The sequence below is a fragment of the Nyctereutes procyonoides genome, unplaced genomic scaffold (assembly GCF_905146905.1).
Source record: "Nyctereutes procyonoides isolate TBG_1078 unplaced genomic scaffold, NYPRO_anot_genome, whole genome shotgun sequence".
Taxonomy (NCBI): domain Eukaryota; kingdom Metazoa; phylum Chordata; class Mammalia; order Carnivora; family Canidae; genus Nyctereutes; species Nyctereutes procyonoides.
In genome coordinates, this window is record NW_026575151.1 from 10,333,741 (window position 1) to 10,348,220 (window position 14,480).

The 14,480-nt window shown below is 41.0% G+C and overlaps 1 protein-coding gene across 3 annotated transcripts in view; it reads right to left on the minus strand.

The window, feature by feature from the left end:
- The window catches only part of FRAS1 (Fraser extracellular matrix complex subunit 1), a 437,262-nt gene that overhangs the window by 34,328 nt on the left and 388,454 nt on the right, over nucleotides 1-14,480 (minus strand). The window contains exons 60-65 of one of the 3 annotated variants that reach the window (XM_055313090.1): nucleotides 13,244-13,400; nucleotides 10,931-11,131; nucleotides 9,159-9,322; nucleotides 7,310-7,585; nucleotides 4,742-4,974; nucleotides 2,403-2,563 (exon numbers count right to left, since the gene is read on the minus strand). In XM_055313090.1, coding sequence (XP_055169065.1) covers nucleotides 2,403-2,563; nucleotides 4,742-4,974; nucleotides 7,310-7,585; nucleotides 9,159-9,322; nucleotides 10,931-11,131; nucleotides 13,244-13,400 — 1,192 coding nt within the window. Of the gene's footprint in view, nucleotides 1-2,402; nucleotides 2,564-4,741; nucleotides 4,975-7,309; nucleotides 7,586-9,158; nucleotides 9,347-10,930; nucleotides 11,132-13,243; nucleotides 13,401-14,480 lie in introns of all 3 variants that reach the window. The other 2 variants (XM_055313089.1, XM_055313088.1) reach the window with 2 other exon arrangements.

Sequence of the window (14,480 nt, forward strand, 5' to 3'; positions counted from 1 at the left end):
CATTCATTTGTGGAATATAAAAAATAGTGAAGGATTATAGGGGAAAGGAGAGAAAATGAGTGGGAAATATCAAAGAGGGTGACAGAACATGAGAGACTCCTAACTCTGGGAAACGAACAAGGGGTAGCAGAAGGGGAGGCAGGTGGGGGAATGGGGTGACTGGGTGACGGGCACTGAGGGGGGCACTTAATGGGATGAGCACTGGGTGTTATAGTTGATGTTGGCAAATCGAACTCCAATAAAAAAATACACACACACACACACACACACACACCCAAGGAAGAGGGACTCAGTCTGTGGACACATCCCTCACTGGCTGCCCAGAAGATGAGTGGGGAAAAGTGATGTGTCCTTGTGAGACTGAGATAGTCTACCCTCTACCTGAGATTCTACTAAGAGACCAACTAGGGCTCCCAAAACACACTGGGCGAGAAGCTAAGGGGAGCTAGATTTGTGCCCACGGCCTAGTGTGACTGTGTTCACAGACTCCTCTAAGAGGCTGCAGGAACCTTAGAAGAAAAGGTGAGCAAAGGATACTATAAGTGGAGTCAGAGTTCAGGGGCCCCACGTGTCTTTAAATGAAAACATCCTGAGGCTTGGCAATCAATCCTCGAAGAAACACATTTACTCTCTAGATAATTTGTTGATGAATTATTTTTTAAGACTGATTTTTTTTTTAAAAAAATAGCTTTTATGTAAAGCCAACAAACAAATATCTGACTACCTACCTTCTCTGCTTCCATAGTTTCTAAACTATTGGAAAAAAAAAGTCTTACTTTCATGTTAATGATAGCTCACTAATGATGCCTGACTAAACCTCCCCTGCTATGGGCAAAAATTATTGGATCAAATGCTGCCAAGCAACTGAACTGTTCTAAATTAAGGAAGGCCTTTATGCAGCAGAGAGCTAAATACAGATACAATTTTAGAATATCAGATTAAAAATTTTTATGATACTAAAAGCAACTATAGTATTCTGAAAGAGTTGATGCATTTCTTAGAATGTTTGGCACCAGCACATGGTCCTCTGCCCTCAAAAGGAAGAAGAACTCAATGAACATGTGTTCAATTAAATTGTGTTTAGGTAGGAAGAGGTACAAACTTTCAGCCTATAAACATAGTAGGTTTCTTCCAGTGGCTGATGTGGGCCACTTAAACTTTCATGTGTAGCTCAGTGACTTGCAAATAATTTACATTCAACTAATCTCTACTCTATAAAGAGCATCACTACCTAAAGTGATGCTTACTGAATACGAGAGAGCATATGAATGCTTTACTATCTTCCCAAACACTAGTAAATGATTTGTTGGTTGTCAAGGGAGGGAACACACATTTAATGCACACTTGCTAAGGTAAATGGAAATGGACAGGATTCTTTGCAGAGTAAAACGTCTGCTGTGGTTAACATAGGGATGCACTTCCTCAGCTGTCAGCAACTACAGGCCTGCATCAGTGGCACACTGGCTCCATGGGCCACCCTTACTGGGGCCCTAGCACCTAGTGACTGACTGAGATGTGACAGAAAAGCCTGTCTGTTGAGGCTGGAAGTAGGGTGAGTTGGATGGCTAGGCTCTCTCCAGAGCTCCCTGAAGAGTGGGTGGAGGCTTTGGTGGGGCTACATGGTAGTCTGACTCATCCCTCTGCCTGATTCTGCTTCTTTTCCTCCCCTTTGACAGATGCTGATCCCAATAAATCTCTTGCACCCCATCCTCCTTCTCAGCTCCTGCTCCAGATAACCCACTCTACAACATGTGACAGCTGTGCATTAGCTTTCTGAAGATGCTGCAATAAGGGGATTTTAGGGACACCTGGGTAGCTCAGTGGTTGAGCATCATCTGCCTTTGGCTCAGGGTGTGGTCCTGGAGACCCAGGATCTAGTCTCACATTGGGCTCCCTGCAGAGAGACTGCTTCTCCCTCTGCCTGTGTCTTTGCCTATGTCTCTCATGAATAAATAAATACATCCTTTAAAAAAAATAAGGGGATTTTAGAGCACAGATCCAAACATGCTCACTATTGGGGAGGGAAAGAACCAGCATTTACCATAGCAGGTGCTTTAAAAATGCCAACAAATTAAATCCTCACCCTGACGGGTATCACTTGTTATCCTCACATCATAGATAAGAAAACAGTGGTTTGGGGAGGTCCAGCTGTCTCTGTTCAGTTGTACAGGTAGCGGATTAAGGATTTGAACCTAGGTCACTTTGATTCCAACATCCTTGTTTTTCCCTATTCACGTCACCGTCTAAGCTGCCTATGTCTGGTTGCCTGCTAGGAAGGAACTCCACTCATCATGCAGCTTTTGAAGACCAGGAGACATGACAGCAGAGTTCACTCAGCTGTGTCCCTAAGGGCCACTGTGCCAAGCTGGAATGGGAAAGCTAGCATGGAAGTTGTCCCTCACCCGAGATACCTCTCAGGTCGCGGGTCGTGACGAGATTGGAGCAGACGTGCTGGTGTCTGTAGATGGACTCGGACAAAAGGAAATGCAAGTTGTGCAGCGGCATGGTGGAGATGAGGGGCAGCATTCCGTCCTGGTGTGGGATCTGCACAGAGATGTGGATTCTAAGGCAGAAATGGGCAGAGGTAGTGCTTAGGTACCTGCTAGAAAGAGTTAGTAGGGTACATTTCTTTCTCATAACTGATTCTGCCTTCACAAGTGAATTTACCATTTTTTTTTTTTTTTTTTTTTGTCCTGAAGCTTCCCATGAAGGAACACAAGGTATGACGTACTCCTGGGGTTGTCCCCTCTGCCCCCCTCCCCCAAGAGATCCTCCAGCTCAGAACAGATAGCAATAAAAAATCATAGTTGTTTCTTCTATACAAGAAAATATAACATCACAACCACAAATTACTTGAAAGCTTTCTTTTGCTTTAAATAGAAGCTTTGTTTCCTTGTGAGCTAGGGCCCAGTGAGTCAGAGAGGCACCATTCCCCTAACCCATCACAGTGAGGGCCTGGGGAGACTGGGTAGGGCTGAAACCCATATTTTTTTCAAGTATTTGTGCCAAACAACATCACTGAGCTCTTTCAACTCTAAGGAAGTAAGGTTGATACTTCCTACTCAGGAAAGTATCTTAGGAATAATCAAATCCCATTCCTCCTGCTGTATCCTCCTAACCAAAAGAGCTTTCTCCTTTCTCTCCCTTTAAGCTCCAGCCATGTGGGCAGCCCTTACTGGCTGGCCTGGCCGCATTTGCAGGGTGTTCTTGCCTCATCTGCGTTTCTCAGAGCTTAGATGCCTTTACACCAGGACATCTGTAACTTATTCATATTGGCGGCTGTTTCTTATATGCTCGCAGACTCTGTTTATCTTGCCTCCCCACAATGAAGACAAGGATTATTTCCTTCACTTCTTTTGTTTTTCCAGAGGATATAGTATAAAATTCTAAATAAAATACGAGCTTAAGTTAATAAATATTGGTTAAGACTGCAATACAACAGAACTCTAATCTGCATTATTTTCATTGTGCAAGTTTAAATTTTTAGCATGTTGATTGAGGGTGTCTTTTTGAGTTTTTACAGCTTGTCTCTTGGAACAAAAGCCCAATAGGCATTATTAAGAGGAATCAGAACCTTGGAATATGAATAGGATGTCTCTTTTGCTAGGAAAGGGTCAGTAGTGGCCCGAGCACTTCTGTTCCTGCTTTTTAAACAAAAGTATGTCTTACTATGTTAGAAAAAAGAAAGGATTTGCATAGTCTTGCCTCTGTATTTAAATGTTTTTTTCTCCATGCAAATGAACCCCTTTCTCTGAACTCAGTTGCTCATAAAGACACATGCACAAATACCACAAGGTTTAATGACTATATATAATATACATGAATTCTTTCTTGCTAGGCAAACATGAAAGTATCTTCCATCAAAATCATGGTAACACAGGAAAAAATAAAAGCACATCTGTCCAGTGACTTTTAGTTTATACAGTACTATTACTCTGTTCATTAGATATTTAGTAAGTGTCTGTAAGGTGCCAAGAAGCACTGTCCCAGGCAGGGGGTTCCAAAAAAATTTTTTTTAAGTTATGATCCCTGTCCTCACCATCTACTATGGGGATAGAAAGAGAATGAATGATGATAATGCTCTGAACGAGGCACACATGAGTGCCAGGAGAGCTGGAAGGAGGAGCTTCCAAATTAAATTGGGAAAGATGATGGCGAAGTTCCTAGAAGGGATGTCATGAGCTAGGTATAGTAAGAAAACAGGATTTAGCTACAGGAGGTGGATGGGGGCTGGGAGAAGTGCAGTCAAGAGTGTCCGCATATGGGATCCCTGGGTGGCTCAGCAGTTTAGCGCCTGTCTTCAACCCAGGGCGTGATCCGGGAGACCAGAGATCATATCCCACATCGGGCTCCCTGCATGAAACCTGCTTCTCCCTCTGCCTGTGTCTCTGCTTCTCTTTCTCTCTGTGTCTCTCATGAATAAATAAATAAAATCTTAAAAAAAAAAGAGTGTTGGCATGGAAGAGGTAATGCAGCATAAAAGACTTGGAAGCCCTGGGGATTTGATTTCAGTTTGATTCTCTGTGGTAGACTGGCAGGTGAAAATGCCCAGCTGAGGGACATGAGGTGAAGAAGATAGGCAAGGGCCCAGATTTTAGGGGGCCTTTGAAGGAGTTAAATTTTTCCTGAAGCATTTATCACTGTTATTCTTATTTTGCAGAAGCATCACTCATTATTCCGTCTCATCCAGAAAACCCACAAAGGAGAGCCCTCTCTGTGTGGAAGGCACCACCTGCCTGACCTGTTTGGATGTTCCTTGTGCTTGACGTCCAAGTACTTCAAGGTTGCGATGAAGGACTGAGCCTGGAAACCTCTGGCTGTCCCAGCTACTACAGGCGTGTGGCAGATAGCACTGTCTGTTCCAATGGTAACAATGTTGCTCCTTAAGGGAGTCCCCACGTGGCCCACCTTGTCTACGGCCTTTGCCACACAACGCACATGGAACCTCCGGCTAAAGTAAATGCTATCCAGGACCTATGGAGGGAGAATAAAGTACTTAAGACATGTGTATACTCCTTAAACAGCTCCTTAGACTGTGTCTTCTGGATGATATGACACAGCCAGTTTCTGGTACAGGGTTATCTGTGCAGACCACCCAGCATCTGTCTCTCTACCCATCTATCCACTCTCTGTTTATTCACTCACCACAGAACTATTGGCTTTCTCCCAGGAGCCAGGCACTAGGACAGAGTATTTACAGCCTCAGGCAGTATGTCAGACAAGAAACAAGTAGACAGATGTGAAGCAAGAGCCCAGAGATGACAGGTTACCAGCGATAGTATTGTTCTCTTCCTATATTAGGTTCAGCATAAGAGCCACTCAACTGGTTTCCAGCCCTTCCATTAAGACTGGTTGGCCTCCAAGTCACTTTGGCTGAGGGTACAGTGTCAGGATATAGAAGAGATATGGTCCTTTCCCAGGAGTTCTGATTTTTCTTTCTTTCCTACCATTAGTCCCTCCCCCAGCCCCCACCTAGGGACCACACACACTGTAGAGGTTACAATAACATGCAGAGTTGAAGTTGAGAACTTGGCCTCTGACACCTACTGGCCTTTGAAGGTCTTTCGACAGAATCTTTTGTGTTCTCAGACATAGAGAAGCCTTAAGAATGCTTAATTCAATCTATGCAGAGGCAGCGTGGGTCACCACAACTCTTTAAGTAACATGTGCATACACATAGGGAAGTATATAACAAGAAAAATTAATTAGCAGTTCTGTGTGCCATAGACCTCCCACAAAGCGATTGTACAAACTTATAAATTCTACCCATGAAAGCAATTTTCATTGAAGTCCATTAAAAATTAAAGAGGATTTTTCCATTAAAATTTTTTTAATTAGCTGCCAACATTTTATTTATTTATTTACACACGGGCTTAGTTCAGAAGGGATTTGAGGCATCTTATAAAAAGGCACACAATACAATGATATTAAATAAATAATTAAAGAAACAAAGACAGAGCAAAGGAAACTGGGATAAAAGTATTAGTCACCAAGTCATTGCAAGAAGAAAAACTGAAACCTAATGTAAAACCATAAACGTGGTACCTGTTAAAAAATGTATATTTAGGCCAAATCAGACCGAAAATTGCCTTCATGGGTTTTTGAAGAGAGAATTAGATACTTAGGAAACAATAAGCTGTTAAGTCTCGACATTTAAGTTTTTAAATTTTATCAGATAGCTTACATTTGAACTAGGTTATGCTGCAAAAGAATGGATATTTTGACCTTTCCAAATAAGCTGTGCAAAAAACAATGAATATGAGTGACTTTGCCAAACCCAGAGGCCCCTCCCCACCCTCCCACCCCCTGCCCAACTATCCATCTGTACCTTCTCTCCACTATTATCCCTCTATGGGAAGCACTTATTAAAGTGAGAACAAACTGAGAGTTGACTAGGAGAAAATTGAGAAATCCAGTCTAAAAGAAATCTCTGTTCTCCAAAACTATTATGTGGACTAATTTCAATAAAAAACTGTTGAGGGCTTGCTATGTGCCAGCTACGGTGAGGAGTATCTCCACTGCTTTCAGTTCTTTCTCTGTGGAGAACGACGTCAACTGGTGTGATGAGCAGTTACCACAGTGCACTGTTTCTTAAGGTTGGGAAAACCCTCACTATTCATTGCTCTCTGATGGTGGCAGAAGTATTGGTTTGGTGTCTTGACTATCTGAGGACAGCAACGGCATAGTGAACTTCTTTTCATGTCCTCCTACAATTCTGTATAATGTTGACCACTCAAGAAACATTTTATCCTTTGTTTAATAACTGTGCCATCCTGACTACCATCAATATGCTGAGCATGTTAGGCTATACAAATGTGGGAGAACACTTGGTCCACATCCTTAAGGAGTTTATATCCTACTACTTACTGGATGATTGAAGAGATGTGAAAAAATTAATCATTAATTGTACCTACATGGAATCTTTGACTTACTTTGCCGCTTACAGATGACTTTTATATCTGATTTTTCAATGACCTTGACAAGCGGCTATGTGGAAGAGGTATTATTTTGCAGAGCAGGAAACAGACTCAGGGGAGTTAAGTAACCTCTTAATATCACAAGTTAAAAGTAGGGAGAATCAAGATTAGTAAACAGGTTGTCTGATTACTAGCTTGGATCTTTTTCTATGACACCATATTACCTTTTCTTATAAATAAGCATAAAAACCTGCATATATATTATATATATCTGCTTATTTGTTTTATTCCAAATGCCACACAAGGGCCTTAAGGAATTTGATGGAGTTGGAGTGACAAAGAGAGATACCAGTTTTCTCCCCATGCAACCAGGCCCAGAACCCTAGACCTACCATGTGGTTGACACTGGTGAATGGTGTGTTGTCAGTGATGGTCTCAAAGGGAGACCGGGCTCCACTGCCATCAGTGGGGGTGGCTACTTCCCAGCTGAACTGCACAGATGTTTGGTTGATGCCAGCCTCGCTGCAACGCTCCTTCATGATGGCATACTTGGGGAAATGAGAGTCACAGGGCGTAACACAAACCAGTGGGTAGCCTGGGGAGGGGGATTTCTTGACTCCTTCCTTGGTAACTTCTTCTACATGATCATAGTCAGCAAGTGTGATAACCTGCAAAGGAGCAACAAAGCTTCAGCCTGGACTGGGTGCTGGGAGGCTCAGAGAACTAAGGCTCCCCTTTTGAGATATCTACAAGATCCTTTAACTGCTAGGGATTCTTTAATATATAACAAAAAAAGAAAAAAAAAGGAAAGAAAGAAAGAAAGAGAGAAAGAAAGAAAGAAAGAAAGAAAGAAAGAAAGAAAGAAAGAAAAAAGAAAGAAAGAAAGAAAAAGAAAGAAAGAAAAAAGAAAGAAAGAAAGAAAGAAAGAAAGAAAAGAAAGAAAGAAAGAAAGAAAGAAAGAAAGAAAGAAAAAGAAAGAAAGAAAAATACAACAGAGGTTTTCATAGTGCTTTGCCAGGCATACCTAAAAGACACTACAGATCTTTAGTGGTGGTGAAGATCCTCCATCTGCCTGAGCTAAAAGCTTTAGTATCGTGTTAATCTTATTCCTAAACCATCGTGTTAATCACTTATATGAAATATATTTTATTTTCATGCCTACTGTAACCAAAGCTATATCATGAACAGTTAACTAGTTTGAAGTTGCATTAAGAAAAAATAAAATAGGGGATCCCTGGGTGGCGCAGCGGTTTGGCGCCTGTCTTTGGCCCGGGGCGCAATCCTGGAGACCCGGGATCGAATCCCACGTCGGGCTCCCGGTGCATGGAGCCTGCTTCTCCCTCTGCCTGTGTCTCTGCCTCTCTCTCTCTCTCTCTCTCTCTCTCTCTGTGACTATCATAAGTAAATTAAAAAAAAAAAAGAAAAAAAAATAAAATAAATGAAGTTGCATTAAATTATTAATAGTATGCAGTAGTGTACATGGCAAAACAAAAGTAAATAAAGATAGTGTATTTCTTTCATGGTCGGATAAGAGACAAATTTTGGAATGATCCTTCTACTATATGAGACTAGCCAGGGGAGGTTAGAAGACTTATTCTGACTGCTTCATTTTTATGAGTTAAATTTCCCTTGGTAACCTCTAGGCATTTTCTTCCTAATTGTAAAGTCAGTGCATTCATTCTCTACATCCTCAGCTTGGGAAACTGGGTACTACACTTCTGCAAATACTTAACTCTATGCATGTGGCAAGTATGGAGGGTAATAGATATGGGATATCATTACTTTTTTCCCCTTCTCCTAGATCCCACCAAAGAAGTGAGAAGATCAATTGTATTGTACTTCCTATGTTTATCAGACTAAGGTATGAACGTGGTTTGGTCTTACTCTTATGCTAGGACAGGGTTTCTCATCCTAAGCACTACTGACCTGTGTGCCAAATAATTCTTTGTTGTTGAGGCTGTCCTGTGCATCGTAGGACATTTACCAGCTCCCCTGATTTCCACCCACTAGACGCACCTAGTGTGACAGTTGTGACAACCAAAAATGTCACTAGACATTGCCAAATATCCCCTGGAGGTGGTGGCACAGGGAGGGGATTTGGGAAGGAAGGGACAAGGTGGCTCCTGTGTTAACCAGTGTTAGAAGAATGAAGAAGTACAGCATCAGAACTACTTATCTCAAGTTATCATCTACTAGTCACTAGGACATAAAAGCAGTGAACCTATTGGGTTAAGTACTCACGATGGGCGGTGCTGGCAATATGAGACTCCCTGCTGCCTCCTGGTCTAGAATCGTCACGGTGGCAGTGGTCACATCACCAAGAACTGCTTCCACTGGGTCATCTGGGCCAAGGACCAGGGAGAAGGATTCATGCCATTCCCGGTCTTCATTGGATAGGATCTCGACTTTAAAGAAGATATGATCCACACCTTCACCAAGGACAGAACAGAAAGATAGCAAAAGTTCTCATTAGGTGACCTACCTAAGACAGTGGAGGTTGGCACTGCTGACATTTTGTTAAAATATGCCCTTTTCTTGTAGAGGTTTTCTATAAATACAGTGGCTGCTAATCACTTTAGTCCTATCTCAAGTTAGAAACCTATTTTATAGACCAAATTCCACCTGTGATAGAGGCTCAGTTTTGCAGATTCACTATTCACTATTCAACACCATATGAGGATTAATGGCTCCTGTCTGACACACTGGTAGTAATAAAAATCTATGATCCAAAATACACTCCACCCTGGTTATGAGTTTTTTTGCTTAATTTTTCTTTCTCCTTTACACTTAGGCATGAACTCCTGTGTGGCTGTGAGTACTTGCACACATAGACACCCATCAAAGCTCTCCTGAGAACTGTATCTCAAAGGTTTCCTACCATACTGTCCCCACAAAGACCATAGCATAAAGGTTTGGCAGGCTGGGATGAAGAGGGTTAGAGCCTTAGGAACTGCTTTCCTTTTCTGTAAAATGATTCTCTGAAGGTACAAATATCCCTGGTGGTATCCCCTTCTTCCTCTCCTACAAACACCCGGGCTGGGTTACTTCCACAACCTGTCTTTTCTCCAGATCCTTATGCAGAAAAGGAAAGGAAAAAGTAAAGACACGTGGAAGAAGAATCATTGTGTAGAGGCGGAGGAAAGGCATCTACCTTTCTGGCAAACACTAAACAGATGTACACGGGATGGAGCCAAAAGCCCTTTACAACTCCAGTGGAATGAAAGACATCAGAGACCCCTCCCCCCTCATTCCTGAGGGAGTCACTTCCTCCCCCTACTTGCCAAGATGTCTCTGAAAAGGCTTCCTACCACTGTTGCCTACTTCTGGCTATATCACAAATGTTTCCAGGATCTATACCAGTCTTTCCCCCTTATATTGCTCCAGGAAGTTCTGTGAAAAAGATCTAGCATATAATTCAATTCCTTCTCTGTCTTATTTCTCTCATCAAATTAATACATAGGGGATAGTTCAATACTTAGTTGTGACCTGAATCCCATCTCTCTCTCTTGTCCTTTGACTCATCTCCACGGTTCTCTCTAAACGTTTTTTGGAAATCTAGCAGGGTATCCTGTCTCCTAGCAGATGTTAAACGACCGGAGCACAGAGATTGTACCTTCTGGATTTTAGTAATTCCTGAAGGGCCCAGCACACAGTGTTCATCCTATGTTTTACTGAATGACGGCAGTCATGTTTATTCTTTTAAAATCAAATGCATCTATTACTCAACCAAATCATAGGCTAACAACAACCAAAAATTCTTTTAAATGAGTCCAGATGCCAAGGGTGAAGTTCTGAAGTAAGGGATCTACTTTTGTTCTTTCTCAATGCCAATTTTTACCAATTAAAAATTGTAAAGATTCCTGTAATGGCAAATGTGTGCCTAATAAGTACTTGATGCTTAATAAGTACTACTGTTTTCCTCTTTTATTTTTCTGCTCATTCCTTTCTTCAAATACAGGATATTTGCCTCTCTATTAAGTAAAATCCACAGATCGGGGTTGGCGTTCGATTACCGGGGCTGAACTTCAAGACTCTGCTCTTTGGGTAATAATCCACTCCGGACTGGGCAGACCCATCCCGAGTGCTGCAGCGAATCTTGGATGTCCTGTTCTGATCCCCTCTGCGGATCACCTTGATATTCAGGAGGGCTACAGCATCTGGCCCCGAGGGTTCCCGGACTTGGTATGCAGCTTCTTCAAACTCTATGGTAGGGGCTAAAGAAACAGGATTAGGAAAACAAGAGCAAGTTAGAAAAGTACAAAGGATTCCCACTCCCCTGAAAACACCTTATCAAGACAAGAGGGACTTTTCCACATTAGTAAATGATACAAAGGTAAAATGGCTTGCGATCACAAAAATCAGTTTTTACCCCTCAGCAGAGCTTTGGAAAAGGAATTTATGATTCTCCAGGAGTTGTTTCTCATAAGCCTATTATTAAAAATCATAGTGGGGGGAATATTTTTAAGCATTTTGAAATGCATAAGGTCCAAGTTTCCATCTGGGCATGACAGCTCACAAAATGTTTTTAAATTCACACGCTTTATCAAGGGACTGACTCAGAGTTAGCCCTTGATAAATACTTATCGACTGATTGCGTGAATAGACTCTTTTTCACTTATAAGATATAAATTTCTAAGCTTTATAATTTATCTCATTTATACACTACCTAACCTTTCCAAGTCCATCTCCTGTCTCTGATCTTCTGGGTCCTTCTTTTCAGAGCCCATAAATGTTCCTAACTTCTCACAGCTTATTTAGTTAAGAATGAGTAGTTTTAATGAAGAACACAAGACTTCCTAACACAATCTGGTTTGAGGTACTATTCTCATTGCTATGAAGTGATTAATATGTTGGTTTTTATAAAATTTCAAATTGTGCCTTCTTTTCCATTATATTCTCAGGGGGAAGGGTGAGGTGGTAGTGGTGGATAGAGTGAGATAAAAAAGGGAAAACTGAGAGTAATTACAAATTTTAGATTATTTCTAACATACTATAATATTTTGCAGTAATTTCTAGAGTCTCTGTTCATTTTCCTCTTTCCCTCTGAGAAAATCAATTCTTCCTAATTGTAGAAGATAAGATTCATTGGAGGTTTTGTAGTCTAATGAACGTTCTTTGAGGGGATCCCTGGGTGGATTAGTGGTTTGGTGCCTGCCTTTGGCCCGGGGCGTGATCCTGGAGTCCCGGGATCAAGTCCCACATCGGGCTCCCTGCATGGAGCCTGCGTCTTCCTCTGCCCATGTCTCTGCCTCTTCTTCTCTCTCTCTGTGTCTCTCATTAATAAAATAAACAAAATCTTTTTAAAAAAATAATGTTCTTTGAAACTTAGGAGAGTCCCTTATTACCTCTCTGAGCCTCAATCATAGGGTTTCTGTGTGAGCAAGAGACATTCACTTCAGGATCTGAACCTGAGTCCTTAGGCAAAGGACTAATTTAGCTTCAAGTCTGGCTTTTCTTATTTTACCCAGTGTCCAAGTTGTCCTTGATTTTATATCAGAAACTCTGGAGTCTCACTAACTCTCATGTAGATTCTAGAATCTGATAAAATAAGAGTTACAACCAGTTTTGCTGCTTACAGCTATGTAACTATGAGCATAAATTACATAAATTTGCTGAGGCCCAATTTCTTCACCTATAAAATGGGGATTATAACACCTACCTCAAGGGGTTACTGTCAGGATTACATGAAATAAGATAATATAATATGCTTAGCGTGGTTCTTGGTATACAGTAAACATTCAATAAAAACAGCTATTACTATCTGTAATACTATTATCCATTCAAAATATCTATTTGAATAAAAAAATTATGTGCCAATTTGAAACAGATTTGGTTTTATTTTCCCCAGTGCCTGGGTCATTCTTTGCTGACTCGCAACTAAAGAATTTAAGATTTTTTTGGTTAATAGGCCAAATCAATTAGAAGAAAACTGAGAAATTAGACTTTTCTGGGAAGGTGGCAGTGTTTAAATTAGTTCATTGGATTCAACTCATTCTGATCATATTTCTAATCTTGCTCCTGAACTGCAGTGACTTACACAGGTTTTATTCTTAGCATCTCTGTCCTGGCTTATAACCATACCCATTCCTTTTCTCTTGGCAATGTGATAGAGAATAATGAGATTAAGCACACCTATAAACTTATTGGAATTCTATAGAGGATGATCACTGGCTGCCAACAGTTTATATAAATACTCTGAGATTGTTATCGGTAGACACTTTTACAGTACTTTCATTTTTACAAAACACCTATAATTACATTATTAGTAAAACATCAGTTCATATTCTATCAACCAAAGAGTAACGAAAGACAGTATCTTCTGTTACCATCTTCATCATTGGATATGGTGATGGTGGCCATGTTATTTTTCCCAATTCTGGCTCCACTCCAGTGGTTTCCAAGAGGATGGCCAAGGTAGACCCTGAATTGTTCCTCAGGCTCAAACATGGAGTCATCATGGATAGAAACAGTACAGTTCTTCATCTAGAGCCAATGTTATAAGATAGATTAACATTTGCAGTGAAAAATCAGTAATTTTCTTGCTTTTCCTAGAAAATGATTTTTCTTTTTTGCAGCATCAGAGAGTCAGCACAAATTCAAAAGGATCCAAACGATTTCATTTGTAAAATAGAATATTTAAATCTAACAGTTCATGCCTGACTGGGACATACCCATATGCAGAGTCCTGTATTAGAACATTCCAAACTGAATGATTCATCATGGGTTACGCAAAACAAAATTAATAAAGTAACCCACTCCAATGCACCTGTAGGAAATTTGTGCACTTTCCCTAATCAAACCAATGTGTACATACACATTATGAAAGGTAAATTTCTGGGCAGCCCAGATGGCTCAGCGGTTTAGCGCCGCCTTCAGCCCAGGGCCTGATCCTGGAGACCTGGGATCGAGTCCCAGGTCAGGCTCCCTGCATGGAGCCTGCTTCTCCCTCTGCCTGTGTCTCTGCCTCTCTCTCTCTCTCTCTCTCTCTCTCTCTCTCTCTCTCTCTCATGAATAAATAAATAAAATCTTAAAAAAAAAAGGTAAATTTCTGATGTTGGGGGTCTAACATATGGATTAGGACTCCTGGAAAGAGCTAACCAATGGTCCTTTCCCTCAGTAAAAACTGAAGAGTTTTAGAAGAAATTCAGAAAGGCTTCTTGTTAGGCTTAAGACACCTTTCAATGCTGCATCTTTCAAATGTTCTGTCAAATGGTGTCTCATCTGAAAACTGCTGAGTCCTGAAAGTCTGAGAACATAATCTAAATCCCTGTTTGATGGAAAGAAATCAAGTGTTTCCCACACTGAGTATTCTTTACTGAGCACTCTATTCTTAAGAAAACATAAAATAAGGCCAAAACATTTTAGATAATGCAGTAACCTCAACAGTAGAGTCATGTGATGTGAAGTAGGATTATTTTTAGTTGAACCATTTTAAATCTACTCTGCTATTCTGTGGGTATAGAGAAGTTCTACTCTCATACTTCTGAAATCATACTAAATGGAAGGAGAACACCCTGTGAACATTTATAGGTAGCTTGCTAACCTGATTTTAAGCCCCTAAAG